The 13629-nt window shown below is 42.4% G+C and overlaps 1 protein-coding gene across 1 annotated transcript in view; it reads right to left on the bottom strand.

The window, feature by feature from the left end:
* The window catches only part of fgf12a (fibroblast growth factor 12a), a 26503-nt gene extending 13819 nt beyond the window's left edge, over positions 1-12684 (bottom strand). Inside the window, exons 1-3 of the mRNA XM_053651921.1 lie at positions 11959-12684; positions 9321-9431; positions 3448-3551 (exon numbers count right to left, since the gene is read on the bottom strand). Coding sequence (XP_053507896.1) covers positions 3448-3551; positions 9321-9431; positions 11959-12154 — 411 coding nt within the window. The 5' untranslated portion in view covers positions 12155-12684. The remainder of the gene's footprint in view (positions 1-3447; positions 3552-9320; positions 9432-11958) is intronic.
* Between the last annotated feature and the right edge of the window lie 945 nt (positions 12685-13629).

Genomic DNA, 13629 nt, shown 5'->3' with positions numbered 1-13629 from the left:
GATTCAATGATTCAATGATTCAATGATTCAAACGATTCATTACAAAATGTTCGAGCCAGCTGCTGATACCGAGACACCTCGCTTAGTCACGATGGCTCACGCTCTAAAACGTTTTCCAAAGGTCTACGTGCCTGTAAAATATTTATACGAAGATTATTCTGGGGAAATAATACTGTTTAAATTTCATTTTGGGTAAAAAAAAATGTAATTAGATTCTGCGTTATGTATTTGAATTGAATTGAAATTAACTGAATTTCTTTCTTTCTTTCTTTCTTTCTTCTAGCACTCAATTCCTTCTCTCTTTCTCCGCTTGTCTTTCATTCTTTCTTTCTTTGCTTGTTTTTCTTTTTTTCTTTATTGATTTCCTTCTCTGCTTGTTTTTTCTTTTATTCATTCATTCGTTCAACTAGCACTCAATTCCTTCTCTCTTTCTCTGCTTGTTATTCTTTCATTCATTCTTCCGTTCCTTCATTCTTTCTTTCGTTCATTCTTTCTTTCTTTCAACTAGCACTCAATTCCTTCTCTCTGTCTCTGCTTGTTATTCTTTCATTCATTCTTCCGTTCCTTCATTCTTTCTTTCGTTCATTATATCTTTCTTTCAACTAGCACTCAATTCCTTCTCTCTTTCTCTGCTTGTTTCTCTTTCATTCTTTCTTCCTTTCATTCATTCATTCTATCTTTCTTTCTCTGCTTGTTTTTCTTTCATGCTTTCTTTCTTTCTCTTTCTTTCTTTCAACCAGAACTCAACTCCTGCTCTCTTTCTCCGCTTGTATTCTTCCTTTCTTTTTTCTTTCTTTCTTCTAGCACTCAATTCCTTCTCTCTTTCTCTGCTTGTTATTCATTCATTCATCCATTCATTCATTCTTTCTTTCTTTCTCTGCTTGTTTTTCTCATTCATTCTTCCGTTCCTTCATCCTCTCCTTCATTCGTTCTTTCTTTCTTTCAACTAGCACTCAATTCCTTCTCTCTTTCTCTGCTTGTTTCTCTTTCATTCTTTCTTCCTTTCATTCATTCATTTCTATCTTTCTTTCTCTGCTTGTTTTCTTTCTTTCTTTTTTTCTTCTAGCACTCAATTCCTTCTCTCTTTCTCTGCTACTAGTTATTCTTTCTTTCTTTCTTTCTTTCTTTCCTTGCTGTCATCCTTCTTTCTTCACAAAAACAAACAAAACAAAAGTAGATATGTTTGTTGTCTGATTTCGACTTTAATTTTGCACACTTGTGTGTCACGTCGTGGAGGCACAGACGGAAGCAAGTGCAGATTTGGCAGTTTAATACAATAACAAGTCCAAAGGATCAGACAGCAATCAATACACCGAGACACACAAGGGTCAATCGATCAGGCAAACTAGGCAAGGCAAAGAGACAAGGTCGTGAACGTGAACAAAGTCAAAACCAGATAAACAAACACACACGGTATCAAGGCTTAATAACGACAGAGACAAACGGCATCTGAGCAAATACTTTGCAATTTGCTGTGTGTGTGTGTGTGTGTGAGTGTGTGAGTCCCATATGTAGTGTGGTGTGATTGCCAGTGTTAGGGAACAGGTGTCTCTAATTAGACCGAGTCGTGCGAGTATACGGGACGTGTAGTTATATTCGGCCATGTTTGTAGTTCGTGGAGTCTTCTGGAAATGGACATGACACTGCGTGTTAGTGATTTTTTGTGCCTTTGGTTGTGTTATATATGTGTTTCCCATGTAAAACATTACAGATGTATCATGCTGTGTAACACTATAATAAGTACCATAAGGTGTCACTTCCGCTTTGTTAGATGACGAAGCCATCGAGCCAAGGGAGCACGCTAGTCTTCGACCGTGTTTTTATTTTACAGTTTTCAAAACCTTTATATATATATATATAAAAAAAAAAAAGAAGAAGTACTCGGTTTCAAGAGTCTCATCGAGAGTCACCCATCAACGATACGCTCGGATTCAATAGCTTAAGCTTAGAAAACCCGCAGGTCAAGAACACATCTGACATCCTTAAACTTACAGAATTCACGGAAACATCTCAAAATATTGCTCCGGAGGCAATAAAGAGAGTGACGCGTGTTCCAGGCACGATAAAAAGAAGAGAGTGTATTTCTCAGCGCTCGCTGTTTCAGAAAGAAGAAAAAAAAAAAACGTCTAAGTGGCTCCTCATTAGCGTGAAGTGCTCCAGTCTCCTGCCAAAAAACCCGAACAAGCAGAACACACACTCGATACTGCAAAGGCCAAACTTGGAGTACCACCTTTACTAAAACACGTCGGAATATCTCGTCTGAGTACGGTAATCAAACGCCTCAGCATTTTACGCAGCCTGTTACGAGAGCGCTTCAGCATTCAGAACGTTTCACGCTGTAGGGTTGATGAGTAAATACTGAAACGCCACTTCGATGTATGACGGTCCCGACACCTGTTTATTGATCGGTGTTAGTTACTATTTCTTAGCGATTTAGGAAGCTTCTCCTGTCTCGCGCGTTATTAACTTGACGTAAAATACTCAGTCACCTTGCAAATCTTGAAAAAAAAGTGGTGTCCGTTTATATATTTTAATGCTTTATAGATCGTAAATGAATTCGTTTTAGATTTTTAAAGAACTTCGTTCTCGTGGATGTTCCACGGTGTTAAACGAAACCATAAAGGGATAGCATGAAGTGCTGTATGATGTGTCATTCTTTAATTCATTGTTTTTAAAAAGTGCAAGCGTTAGCAAATTGCCGTGGTATAAGGAGAATAAAACACCTCGGGACGTGCTGCTGTTGGAAAATAATCAACTTCCGAGTGCTAGCAATGGTTTCCTTTGACGTTTGAGGACCATAACGCGTTTCTGGTCTTCACAATACCCGGTATCATTACAAAACCGTATCCGGTTGCGACTTCATTAGGTAACTGTGATAGATCGGCACTCCTGGGATGGTTCAAACGCACGGTTTACTCGCCATATTGATCAAAACGTTAAATCCGTTGTGGCCCGGCAGCTATGGGAAATGAGATGACTCTGCTTCTCTGAGATAGTCTTTAACAGGATTAAGAGTTTCGTGACTGACCGCGATACAAGTCGGCGAGCGTTGTAGCTCACTGCGACACACTCCCGAGTTTCGACCGGCGAGCGGCATGCGGAAGAGAGTGCATACGCCTGTCATCGACCATAACTCAGCAAGAGCCCACAGGGAGAACGCTGGCTAGAGGAGCGTTAACCCATGATTTACCCGGACTGCACTGTTTGGTGCAGCACAACGCTAGGATACCGAACGAACCATTACGCACCTCTATATTTAAATATAAACGTCACCTTGTGATAACGAAATTCAGGAGATGCTAATTGCAAAGGCATGACTGCGCAGGGAGGTTAGCGAGGAGAGGACGTGCGCTCGTCCGATGAATAATCGGGTGCTGAAGATGTAGGTGCTACAAGATAATGGATAATTCACATGCAGGTGGATGAAAGAGATCAAGCAACACTCACCGAGCTGTAAAGAAAGCCTTCTCCATTCATGCCAATGTAGAAGCCAGCCTTCACGCCCTGGATGGCCACCACCCTTAGTCCGACCGGGATGAGGTTAAAAAGGGCTAGAAATGCAGACAGCAGGTGGAACATTAGATAATTAGATGCTAGGCGTCTCTGCAAATAAGTTGACAAACAGCTGACTCAGCAAATTCTAATGCAACACTGATACAAAATTGTATGTGTGTGTGTGTGTGTATATATATATATATATATGTATATATATATATATGTATATATATATATGTATATATCTCTTGGGAAGCTGTGATAAGTTATTGCTGGATCAGATAAGTCACCCTGAATGAGTGCCAACTTGTGCTTGTCCCCCCGAGGTGATTCAATCTCATCTAATAGCAATCCGTTTCTGTTGGACCGGGGCATAAATTGGCCCGAACAGGATATTATCTCCTCAAAACACATCAATAACTCCTAGCAATAAAGATTTTTATTAAAATGGAGCAAGCCCAGTCAGAGAAAATCATCACCATTATCTAGATTTCTGACTGGAGTTTTAGTTACTCTAAATTTAGTTAATCCGAAGGTATTGTTTAATCCACAGGAATAATCCAACCAAGCGTAAATCTTAGCAGTTCCGGTAAAGAATTATTATCTTTAGGAGGTGAACTCGCAACCTTCTGGTCACTAGTACACAAGCTTGTACACCAGGACCTATTTGATGATCTGGACTTTGTATATCCTTTTGAAAGTTCCGTTCTTACTCAGTCCAAGGTGATTTTCTAGAGGAGAAGTTGCACTTGTGATGAAAAGTGCAGCTCGACTGCTCTGCGGGGACAAGGACATCAGCAGGTACATCCATGGAGGAGGGCTTCTGGAAAGTTCTGCAAGCACTGTGTATTCCTGGTTAAAAAAAATCTAGTATGGCGGCAAGCATTACCCCTAAAGTGAAGATTGGTTACAGCGGGGGAAATGAGTACTGGACGCGTCAACGTTTTTAAACATTAAATATATTTCCAATGAGGTTATTCACATGAAATTTTCACCAGACATCCGTATTAACTCAAGAAATCTGGAAATATAAAGAATTCACAACATTAAAGTCCATAAATGAAGTTGCGTGTAATAAAGCGGAATGATACGGGAAAAAAGTATTGAACACGCTAAGTGAATTTATTTAATGCTTAGTGGAGAAGCCTTTGTTTGTAATGACAGCTTCACGACACTTCCTGTATGAAGAAATTAATGTTCCGCAGTATTCAGGTGTGATTTTGGTCCGTTCATAAAAACGTATCGTCTTTAAATCTTGTTCAGTTAGATTCGAGTCAGGTGATTGACTGGACCATTCTAACACCTTGATTTTTTTTCCTCTGAAACCAATCGAGCTTCCCCTTTGCTGTATGTTTGGATCGTTGTCCTGCTGGAAGCTCCACCCACGTCTCATCTTCATCATCCTGGTGGATGGCAGCAGATTCTTCTCAAGAATCTCCCGGTAAAAGGTTCCTTCAATTATATGAAGTCTGCCAGTTCCATGTGATGAAAAACAGCCCCACACCATGATGCTTCCACCTCCAAACTTCACTGTTGGTGTAGTGTTTTTAGGGTGATATGCAGTGACATCTCTTCTCCAAACATGGTGTGTAGTACGACAGCCGAAAAGTTCAGTTTTGCTCTCGTCTGACCAGACTACACTCTCCCAGTATTTCATAGGCTTGTCCGAATGAGTTGTAGCAAACTTTAAACAAGCTTCGACATGCCTTTTCTTTCGTAATGGAGTCTTGCGGGTGAGCGTGAGCAGTGGAGAGCATTGCCTATTGTTTTCTCTGTGACGATGGCACCTGCTGCCTCCAAGTGTTTCTGGAGCGCTTTCCGAGTGGTCCTTGACTCTTGGGCTACTCTTCTGACTCCCTGGTCAGAAATCTTGCAAGGAGCTTCGTGCGTGGCCGGTTGATGACGGAGTGATGTTGCTTCCACCTGCGGATAATGTCCCCAGTGGTGTTTACTGGAAGATTCAGAAGTTTTGAAATACGTCTCGATCCGATTACATTAATATGTTTCACAATAATAAGGTTGAGAAGGTCTTGGGAGAGCTCTTAGCTTTTACTCATCATGAGATGTTTCTTGTGTGACACCTTGGTAACAAAAAGCCTTTTATAGACCATCAATTTACTAACTTACTACGGATCTCAGCTGGTTCCTTGCCTTACCTTGCCTTGGAGAACTGCTTTTTCTTAGCGTGTTCAACACTTTTTTTCCCATGTCATTCCACTTTATTACACATAACTTTATTTATGGACTTTAATGTTGTGAATTCTTTATATTTCCGGATTACTCGAGTTAATACTGATGTCTGGTGAAAATTTCATGTGAATAACCTCATTAGAAATATCTTTACTGAAAAAAAACCTCCAATACTCATTTCCCCCACTGTACATCTCAGGTTTTTGTAATTAGTGCTGAGAAACACAATCTACGGCTGTCAAATTTGGTTTGGACACCTTCCAATAAAATCTCAGCTTTATTTCACTACGTTGATGATGTTTTACTATATTAAAAAAAAAACTTCCTCAATATAGCTGGTTTAAGTCAGCTCAGCTTTAGACTTTTAGAATACTTCATCAATCCAATCCCAGTCCTATACCCTTCACAAAGCCTAGGATCTGTCAGACATAATGCCGGCAGAACCGTCTCAATTCAGGAAGGGATAACCGTAATCTATTCTGACAAATCTGTTAGTAAGACAGCTCTGAAGTAAAAAGGAACTAGCGGCAGCTGCCGAGCCTATTCAAAGAGACGATCCGTCCTCAAACCCTGCCTCCCAGTTGGATCTTATCCATGCTGTCCAGACTCACAATCAGCAAAGCAGACTTGGCTGGGGACCATGAGAAACTTATATTAGTTGTGATTAATGACCGCAAACCTCTACAGTTCCATTAGCAGGGCAGTCAAGGTCACTGAATTGCTGGCATCAATGGCAGATTGTGGAGCATTTAGTAACAGCCACAGTTCATTTTTATTAAATTTTCTGCCTGGGCTGAACTCTAAAATCAGACACAAACAATTGTAATTTTTGGCTAATCTATTCAACTTCTGCCAGCTGTCGATTAAACATCTGCTGGGTCTGTATGGTGGTATCCCCAGGATCTGAACATGAGGAAAATAGATTGATGTGGACCACCATCCAACCAATCTGGACAAGAAGGCGTCTCTACTTGCCTGTCAATCCAGTTGCCTGTCAATTCAGAAAGCAGTGGATCTGTAGTATATTTGTGTTGAAGGAAAGTTGACAGTACACAATTGCATGTCTAGGGTGTGACTCAGCCGCTCGCTAACTTTCCCTGATCGTACTACAGCAGTCGGGAAGGGGTGAAGGCCAGCATGTGATTCCTCTGAGACGCATTAAGCCAGCTAACACCTCTTTTCCACCTGCTGCTCATGCTGCTTCACAGGGCAGCAGAACATGCCAGTGTTGCTCTGATTGACAGGACAGAGAGGACGCCAACCTTCGCACCCAGACAGCTCAGGCTATTTTGCTTTCTTGGACTCCTGGTCAGAGACGGCTGTGATCTCTTCGGGATTCAAACTCTCCGTGTCCAAGCGACGAGGTGAAAGATATCGTGTTGCACCACCCGGGAGCCCTAAAACTGTCACAGCAACTCTGGACGCCAACTGTGGTCACCGCCTCCTGAGTACTAATGAGGCTAATTTACTACCTCATTCACTTATGCTTTATTTCCTAATTCACGTGCATATAAACTCGTGCATTTTACTCAGTGGTCTTGTCATTCCTCCATTCTGCCTTGATTCTATGACACTTGCTCTGTTTCTTGTCATCGTAGACGCCATTTATATAAATAAAGCTCAATTTGCGATGGTTTCAGGACCAGCGTTATTATGAATCTTCTCTCTGCATGACACTAATTGGCTAAATCTCTCCGATTTGCTCGTTTCTGCATTTGATTTCAGGAACAGACTAGCCAAGGTCTCATCTCATGCTAACAGGCAATGCAAATAACCCAATCAGTGCACCCGCTCGGATCCCGAAACTCAGTTTGTAACAGACCAAAGGGAAAGTCCGCGGATAGTCTGACCTCGTAATGAACGAGTTTGGTTTTCCGGCGTCATTTAGACAATGATTTGCTTTCAAGATCTGATTTTCATTTAGAGTGCCAGCAATGCCAAGAAGGGCACATAGAGTATGCAGGACACATTGCTGCCCCTGAACTGCTGAGTGCTCCGACAGAAAGGCCCTTTGAAAATTCATTATTTTTCTCGTCATCACAATCAAGGGTTCAAGAGGTCAGTCGTTTCAAGGTGGAAGCGATCTATAACTCTGCTTTATCCGTTTCGACGATCAACACTGTTGCTCGGTCGCGAATGCCAAAGTTTGTCTACGATTGATTCTCGCTGACTCAGTCTCGCGCGTTCAACAGCACAGCCGAGCTCGTCGTATTGAGAATTATTCATAGTACAAATGGGTCGGGATATTTTTGGGGTTTTTACCGGATGAATTATTTACTTTTCTCTCCGAGCTACACAGCTCTCTGACAGGTGAAGGTTTACGGTTCAGGAGATCTGAAGAATAGTGCGAGGATATTCCACCACCGTCTTTCTGCAGAACAAGCTTCATAGATCTTAACTTGACAGTTCAAGTTCTCAATCCTTGGTCTTTGTTTCCTCAACAATTTGACTCAATAAATAATTAAAAATATAGAACCTGCACCACCACACCACTACTTCAACACATTTTCCCCCGCATTGTTTTAACATAATTTATGGTGTGTGTGTGTGTGTGTGTGTGTGTTTTTTTTTTTCCATTGCTTAGATGCTATGCATATCCTGGTCTTTTTAGATGAACTACCATATCTGAAAGGAACTGGCCATATTCGAAAAAATTCAATGCAGTGTCTCGACTTTACACCAAAGTCAGTTAGAGCAGCAAAGATTGCTTGCATGACTCTGTAAAAGTACTGTAGTGTTCATTTGTTGCTGACCTCATCCCCGTGGAGAGAACGCTGCTTTGAAATAACGACAGAGACAGAGATGAATCCTCAATCGTCCGAATGCTCTTGGCGTAAAGGTTGTGCCGTCGCTACATTCCTGAGGGAATCCACATTCTCCTTCTGTTGCAGCTATGACGAATAGTCTGTTCTTTGTTAGAAGAACCATGTCTAACATATTTCTCTTCAAAATGGCATCCCAAAAGACACTTCTTTTGTTTCTCCGTCTATTTCTGCCATACGGTACTCGCCAAGGGAATGGTTCCATGAGGAAAGGGCCATTTTGTGCATGTCTGTATCTGCCTCTTTGAGGTCGGCGCTTAGGTTAGAGGTGAGAGTCCTCAGAGGAAGGATGACTCATCTTTCAGAACGCAGGTCCCGGGCAATACGAGATTGAGTCGAGCGAATCCTGCGTTTTTTTCCTTCATTGAGTCCGTCTTCAACTCATCCCAGTTCAAAATGCATCGATTACGATTTACGTTCAAGCTGGCTAACAGTCCTATCAGAACCAAGCGCTCAACGACTCCCTAATGTCATCGCTATTAATTATCTTCTAATTAACCCACAATTTACTCAATTGTATGCAGCTGTAACTTTAAAACCACGAAACTATAAATCTCTGCACTTGTTAGAGGGATTACACCAGTGACTGCCGGTTGTGATATTAGACACCAAAGCCGAAATCCGATATTTGATTAATAGCTTGAGAGCGAAACTATTAGTGTCGAGCGATGCATTATATCACGAGGTCTCATTATACGGTACACAAACTTAAAGTCTGTAATGCGCTCGATCGTAGGAAATTATCCAGGATCGTTTCGAAATTCCTACTGAAGCACCCAGGTGTGATAGATACCTGAGAAAAGTTATACTCACTGTAGTCGCTGTTCTCGTCCTTGCTGCCATCGATGGTCCCGTCCGGCTGCATTTGCAGGTAGAAGCCCTGCTGGCTGAACAGCCGGGTCACAATCCCTTTCAGCTGCGGCTCTGGAGTGACAAAACAAAAGAGACGCACCCCAGCACAAAACCCACGTTTTAACGTCAGACTCCACCCCTAAATGCATCACGTGACGTTTTAGGTTTATGTGAAAGGGAGAGTTTGGAGTGTCGGGGTTTACTTTCCGTGACTATATGGTATATTATTGAATTTCCCGGGGTATTCCCTTATCAGGGCCTTGTTTGTCATTCATTAAGGATACTAGGAGAACACCTGCTGCAATGACAGGTGTTTCCTGATGGAGATGACTGGGAGGGAGGTGTGATTAAAATGGTTGAGCTGGGAAGTGGGTTTGTGGAGGGTGAAAGGGACCATGGGAGTGACTTGGCGAGGCATGCGGAGAAGTCCCATAGCCTTAGCGGATGGTCAAGATCAGAGGAATTTGAGGAGAAAAAAGAAACAGCTCAGCCATTCATCACTGACTCCATCTATCTGATGGAGACGGAGACGTGTCGGACAGATGGAAAGGGCTATCGGTCACTTCGATGAGCCCATCAGGAGTGGCAATGAAACTAGAATTCCGTAAATAAAAGGTACCTCAGAGGAAATGACCCTAACCTGAGGACGAAGTGACAGTCTTTAGGGTGTTTGTGTGAGACTTGTGCGTGTGTGCGAATGATCTGTCCTCATCCCGAATGCGTGATTTTCGTGTTTTGTGGCATGATTCAGTATGCGTGCACTGTGCATCATGTCTAATGTTTTAATAGAGCCCCACTGCATGAACAGACACTTATATTTTTGGGTACAACACGGTGACAGATGGTGTTATGATTATGAAATGGCGAACGATCACCTCTACTAGTCAAGTCACCAGAAAACATGACAACATCAGCACACGGCACATTCCCCAACGGGAAGCCCTCACGGCGATATACTCTTTACAAAAAAAAAAAACAAAACAACAACCACGTTACAGAAATGCAGGACGGGACATAAGAGAACCAGGGGCGAAGTGGCACACAGAAAAGATGGATGAAACGGTGGAACAGTCGACTTCCTAAATAAATAAATAAATAGATAGATTTAAAGTGATGGGAGGGGCGGGGGGGGGGGGGGGAGGTTCAGGAGGAGATGTGGAAGAGGTGACCAGACAAACAAGGAGCAAGAAACTGAGGGCACAGACAGGGAGAGGGACGAGATAAGGAAAAAAAAAAAAAAACACTGTGTGTCTGCCGTTGTAATACAAGTGCTATCCCCCTCCCTCCCCAGCGCAATAATAATAATAATAATAAAAAAAGGAATCGACATCGACATGAGCTCAAAATGGAGTGGTGACTAGAAAGACAAAGCACACGGATGGAGGCTGAGGTACTGACCTAGCCTGATGCCCTTACGGGACACCTGTGGAGGTTTCGAGGGTGCATCTTACAGGGAGAAGGAAAAACAACATTGCATTTTTTTACACACAGATTCTCCAGCAACAGCTGTTTTTTTTTTTTTTTTTTTTAAATGCAACCTGAAATGTGTTGAGTTTTTGGGTAGGTGGAGGTAGTTATGTCTCTCTCTCTCTCTCTCTCTCTCTCTCTCTCTCTCTCTGCACAGCTAATGGTACACAATAAGATGCATGCAATTGATATTTGAAGGAGGTGAAGAAAAGCCGTACATTTCTTCCTCCCTTCTCTCTGCCCCACCTTTACACACATCGTGCCGGGGGATTTTTTTTTTCCTGTGCAAAGAAAAAAAAGGGACGATGGCGTGGCTCGGTGGGCAGCGAGACCATGCTCATTGATGCAACTGATCGCAAAATCCCTCCCCACACTGCAGTAAGGCACTCTCAATCTCTCTCTCTCTCTCTCTCTCTCTCTGTGATAAACATTTACCATTAAAACGTTTCATCTAAGGGAGCCTTGGTGCACTGCGGTGCCACTCTGCCTGGCTATTTTCAAAATAGCACTGTTGCACTATTTAAAACAGCATCTGTGCAAACTTTACGTGGTGGCTTTGCATGGGAATTACAGAGAGCACAAAGAGGGCAGGTGATGCATGCACAGCTGCCTCAGAGATCCAGCAATAAGGATCTATTGCATCAAGACATAACATACAATGCATTATTGCATTTAAAGAAAAAAAATATATATATTGCATCCGTACATACAGCTACATTTAAAATAAATAAATAAATAAATAAAATTCTCGTAGCAATCATGATTCAATAACTATAGCCTATTGCAATGATTTAATTACTATGCATTTCTAGAACACGTGATCATTTAAAATCGCAGCATCAATAAGACAGAAATCTATGCATCAAAAACACATCAACTTATCATATGCATTTGAACAGTTTTGCATTAAGAAAGCATGCAATATAGGTTACTTTCTTTTTTTTTCTTTTTTTTTTTTTTTTTACCAGCACGTGCATTTGTGGATATCGTGATGGAAATACGCAACACGTGAGTTCTAAACAGGTGGATGGGTTGCTTTTTTTTTTTCTTTTCTTTTCTTTTTTTCTCCTTTCTTCTTCTTTGCTTTCGGGTCACAAATAAATCAAAGAGATAGCTAACACCGAAGACCGACCTGGTCGCCGGCGCACGGGTCTTTTCTTGCCGCTGCAGCAGCGCACTTTACCGAAGACGCCGAGGAAATGGCGCTCGCACAGGGAGCGCGGGTCTTTGCTGGGGCTCGCGCGCCGTTTGGACGCCGAAACCCGGTCGCTGTTTGACTCGCGCGCCTGGCGCTTCTGGCGGATCAGGGAGCTCGCGATCGCGGCCATTGTGTCTCTCTCTGTCTGTCTGTCTCTCTCTCTCTATCCCCCTCTCTCTTTCTCTGTCACCCACCTTTTCTCGCTCCTCTACCCTGACTCCGAGTCGGTACACGGGATGCAGCTTTTAACACGATACCGGTGCAAAAAAATAAACAATAAATAATAATAAATCGCTGCTGCCGTCGATGTTAACCAGATGTCATTGTTGTTTTTTGTTTGTTTGTTTGTTTGTTTGTTTAAAAAAAAAATTTAAACAGCTACACCTGCATGCTCCAGTCTCATGCAATGTGCATGTGAAATTTTCCAGTTAAACATTTGCAAATGGTTTTGGTTTTTTTTTGTTTTGTTTTTTTGGATGTGAAGAACCAAAAAAAAAAAAAAAAAAATGCAATGCTGTAAAGATTTTAAAGAGAGAAAGAAAGAAGGCACACGCCAGGTGCAGGTGATCCAGGTGGATATATAGCGAAGCTCCAAAATATCCCCCCACCCCCCCAAAAAAACGTGTTTCTACCTCCTCCAAAAGCTCAGGCTCAGACGAACAACGCTTCACCAGGTTTAGCTGGTGGTCCCACTTTACAGACGATGGGTATGAAACATCACCTATCCTCCTCAGGCAAGAATATTTCTGAAGATGAGCAAGGTGCGAGAGCGGATAGAGCTGGTTTAAGTGTGTTCTCCTGCACAGTACCAGTGGAGATGTAAGAGCTTTCACTGAGCCTGCGCTCTGCCCCTCTCTTTCTCTCTCTCTCTCTCACTCTGAGTCTTTCTTTCTCTCTCTCTCTCTCTCTCTCTCGCTCTCTCTCTCTCTCTCTCTCTCTCTCTCTCTGAGTCTTTCTCTCTCTTTCTCTTCTTCCCAGACAGACAAGCGGTTGTGCGACGCTCCTCACTCTCCCTTACGCAATCATACGTGATCGAGATTTGGATGAGGGGGCAGACAGAGAAAGAGGGAGGATGGAGAGAATGAGAGAAACATAAATAGAGGTAGATGGACATAAGGAAGGAGGGAGGGAGGGAGGGAGGGGGGAGGGTAATGGTGATGTACAGTGTCTCATGAATTACCCTCAAGTCTAATCCATGATTGACATAAGAGACAATTTAACAACAGAAATCCATTATGCAACAGCAAAAGTGCATACATTCTTCAAACTGACATGGCCTATTAAAAAGAGCGAGAGAACATTCACGCTATGAATGTTGGGGGCCAGCATTGGATATAAGGATAGAGCTCACAATCCTGTCATTCGTCCATCCGTCCATCAATCTACCTGCATCCGGTAGGGAAGTAATTTAATCTCTGAGTTGATTAGCTGATTCAGCAGGAATGCTTATTCATTCCTCCATCAACAGTGAATACATTTACTCTGCTTATACTGTGTATAAAAAATGTTAGTCATCCCTGCGTTGTTCTTCTGTCCATCCATCCATCTATCCATCCATCAAGCCTTCTTCTGCATCTGATGGTAGTGATTAATTCTCTGAGCTGA

This window comes from Ictalurus furcatus, chromosome 20 (assembly GCF_023375685.1).
Source record: "Ictalurus furcatus strain D&B chromosome 20, Billie_1.0, whole genome shotgun sequence".
In the NCBI taxonomy this organism is placed as follows: Eukaryota; Metazoa; Chordata; class Actinopteri; order Siluriformes; family Ictaluridae; genus Ictalurus; species Ictalurus furcatus.
The sequence above is the reverse complement of the archived record's forward strand: the minus strand, read 5'-3'. Positions and strand labels throughout refer to the sequence as shown.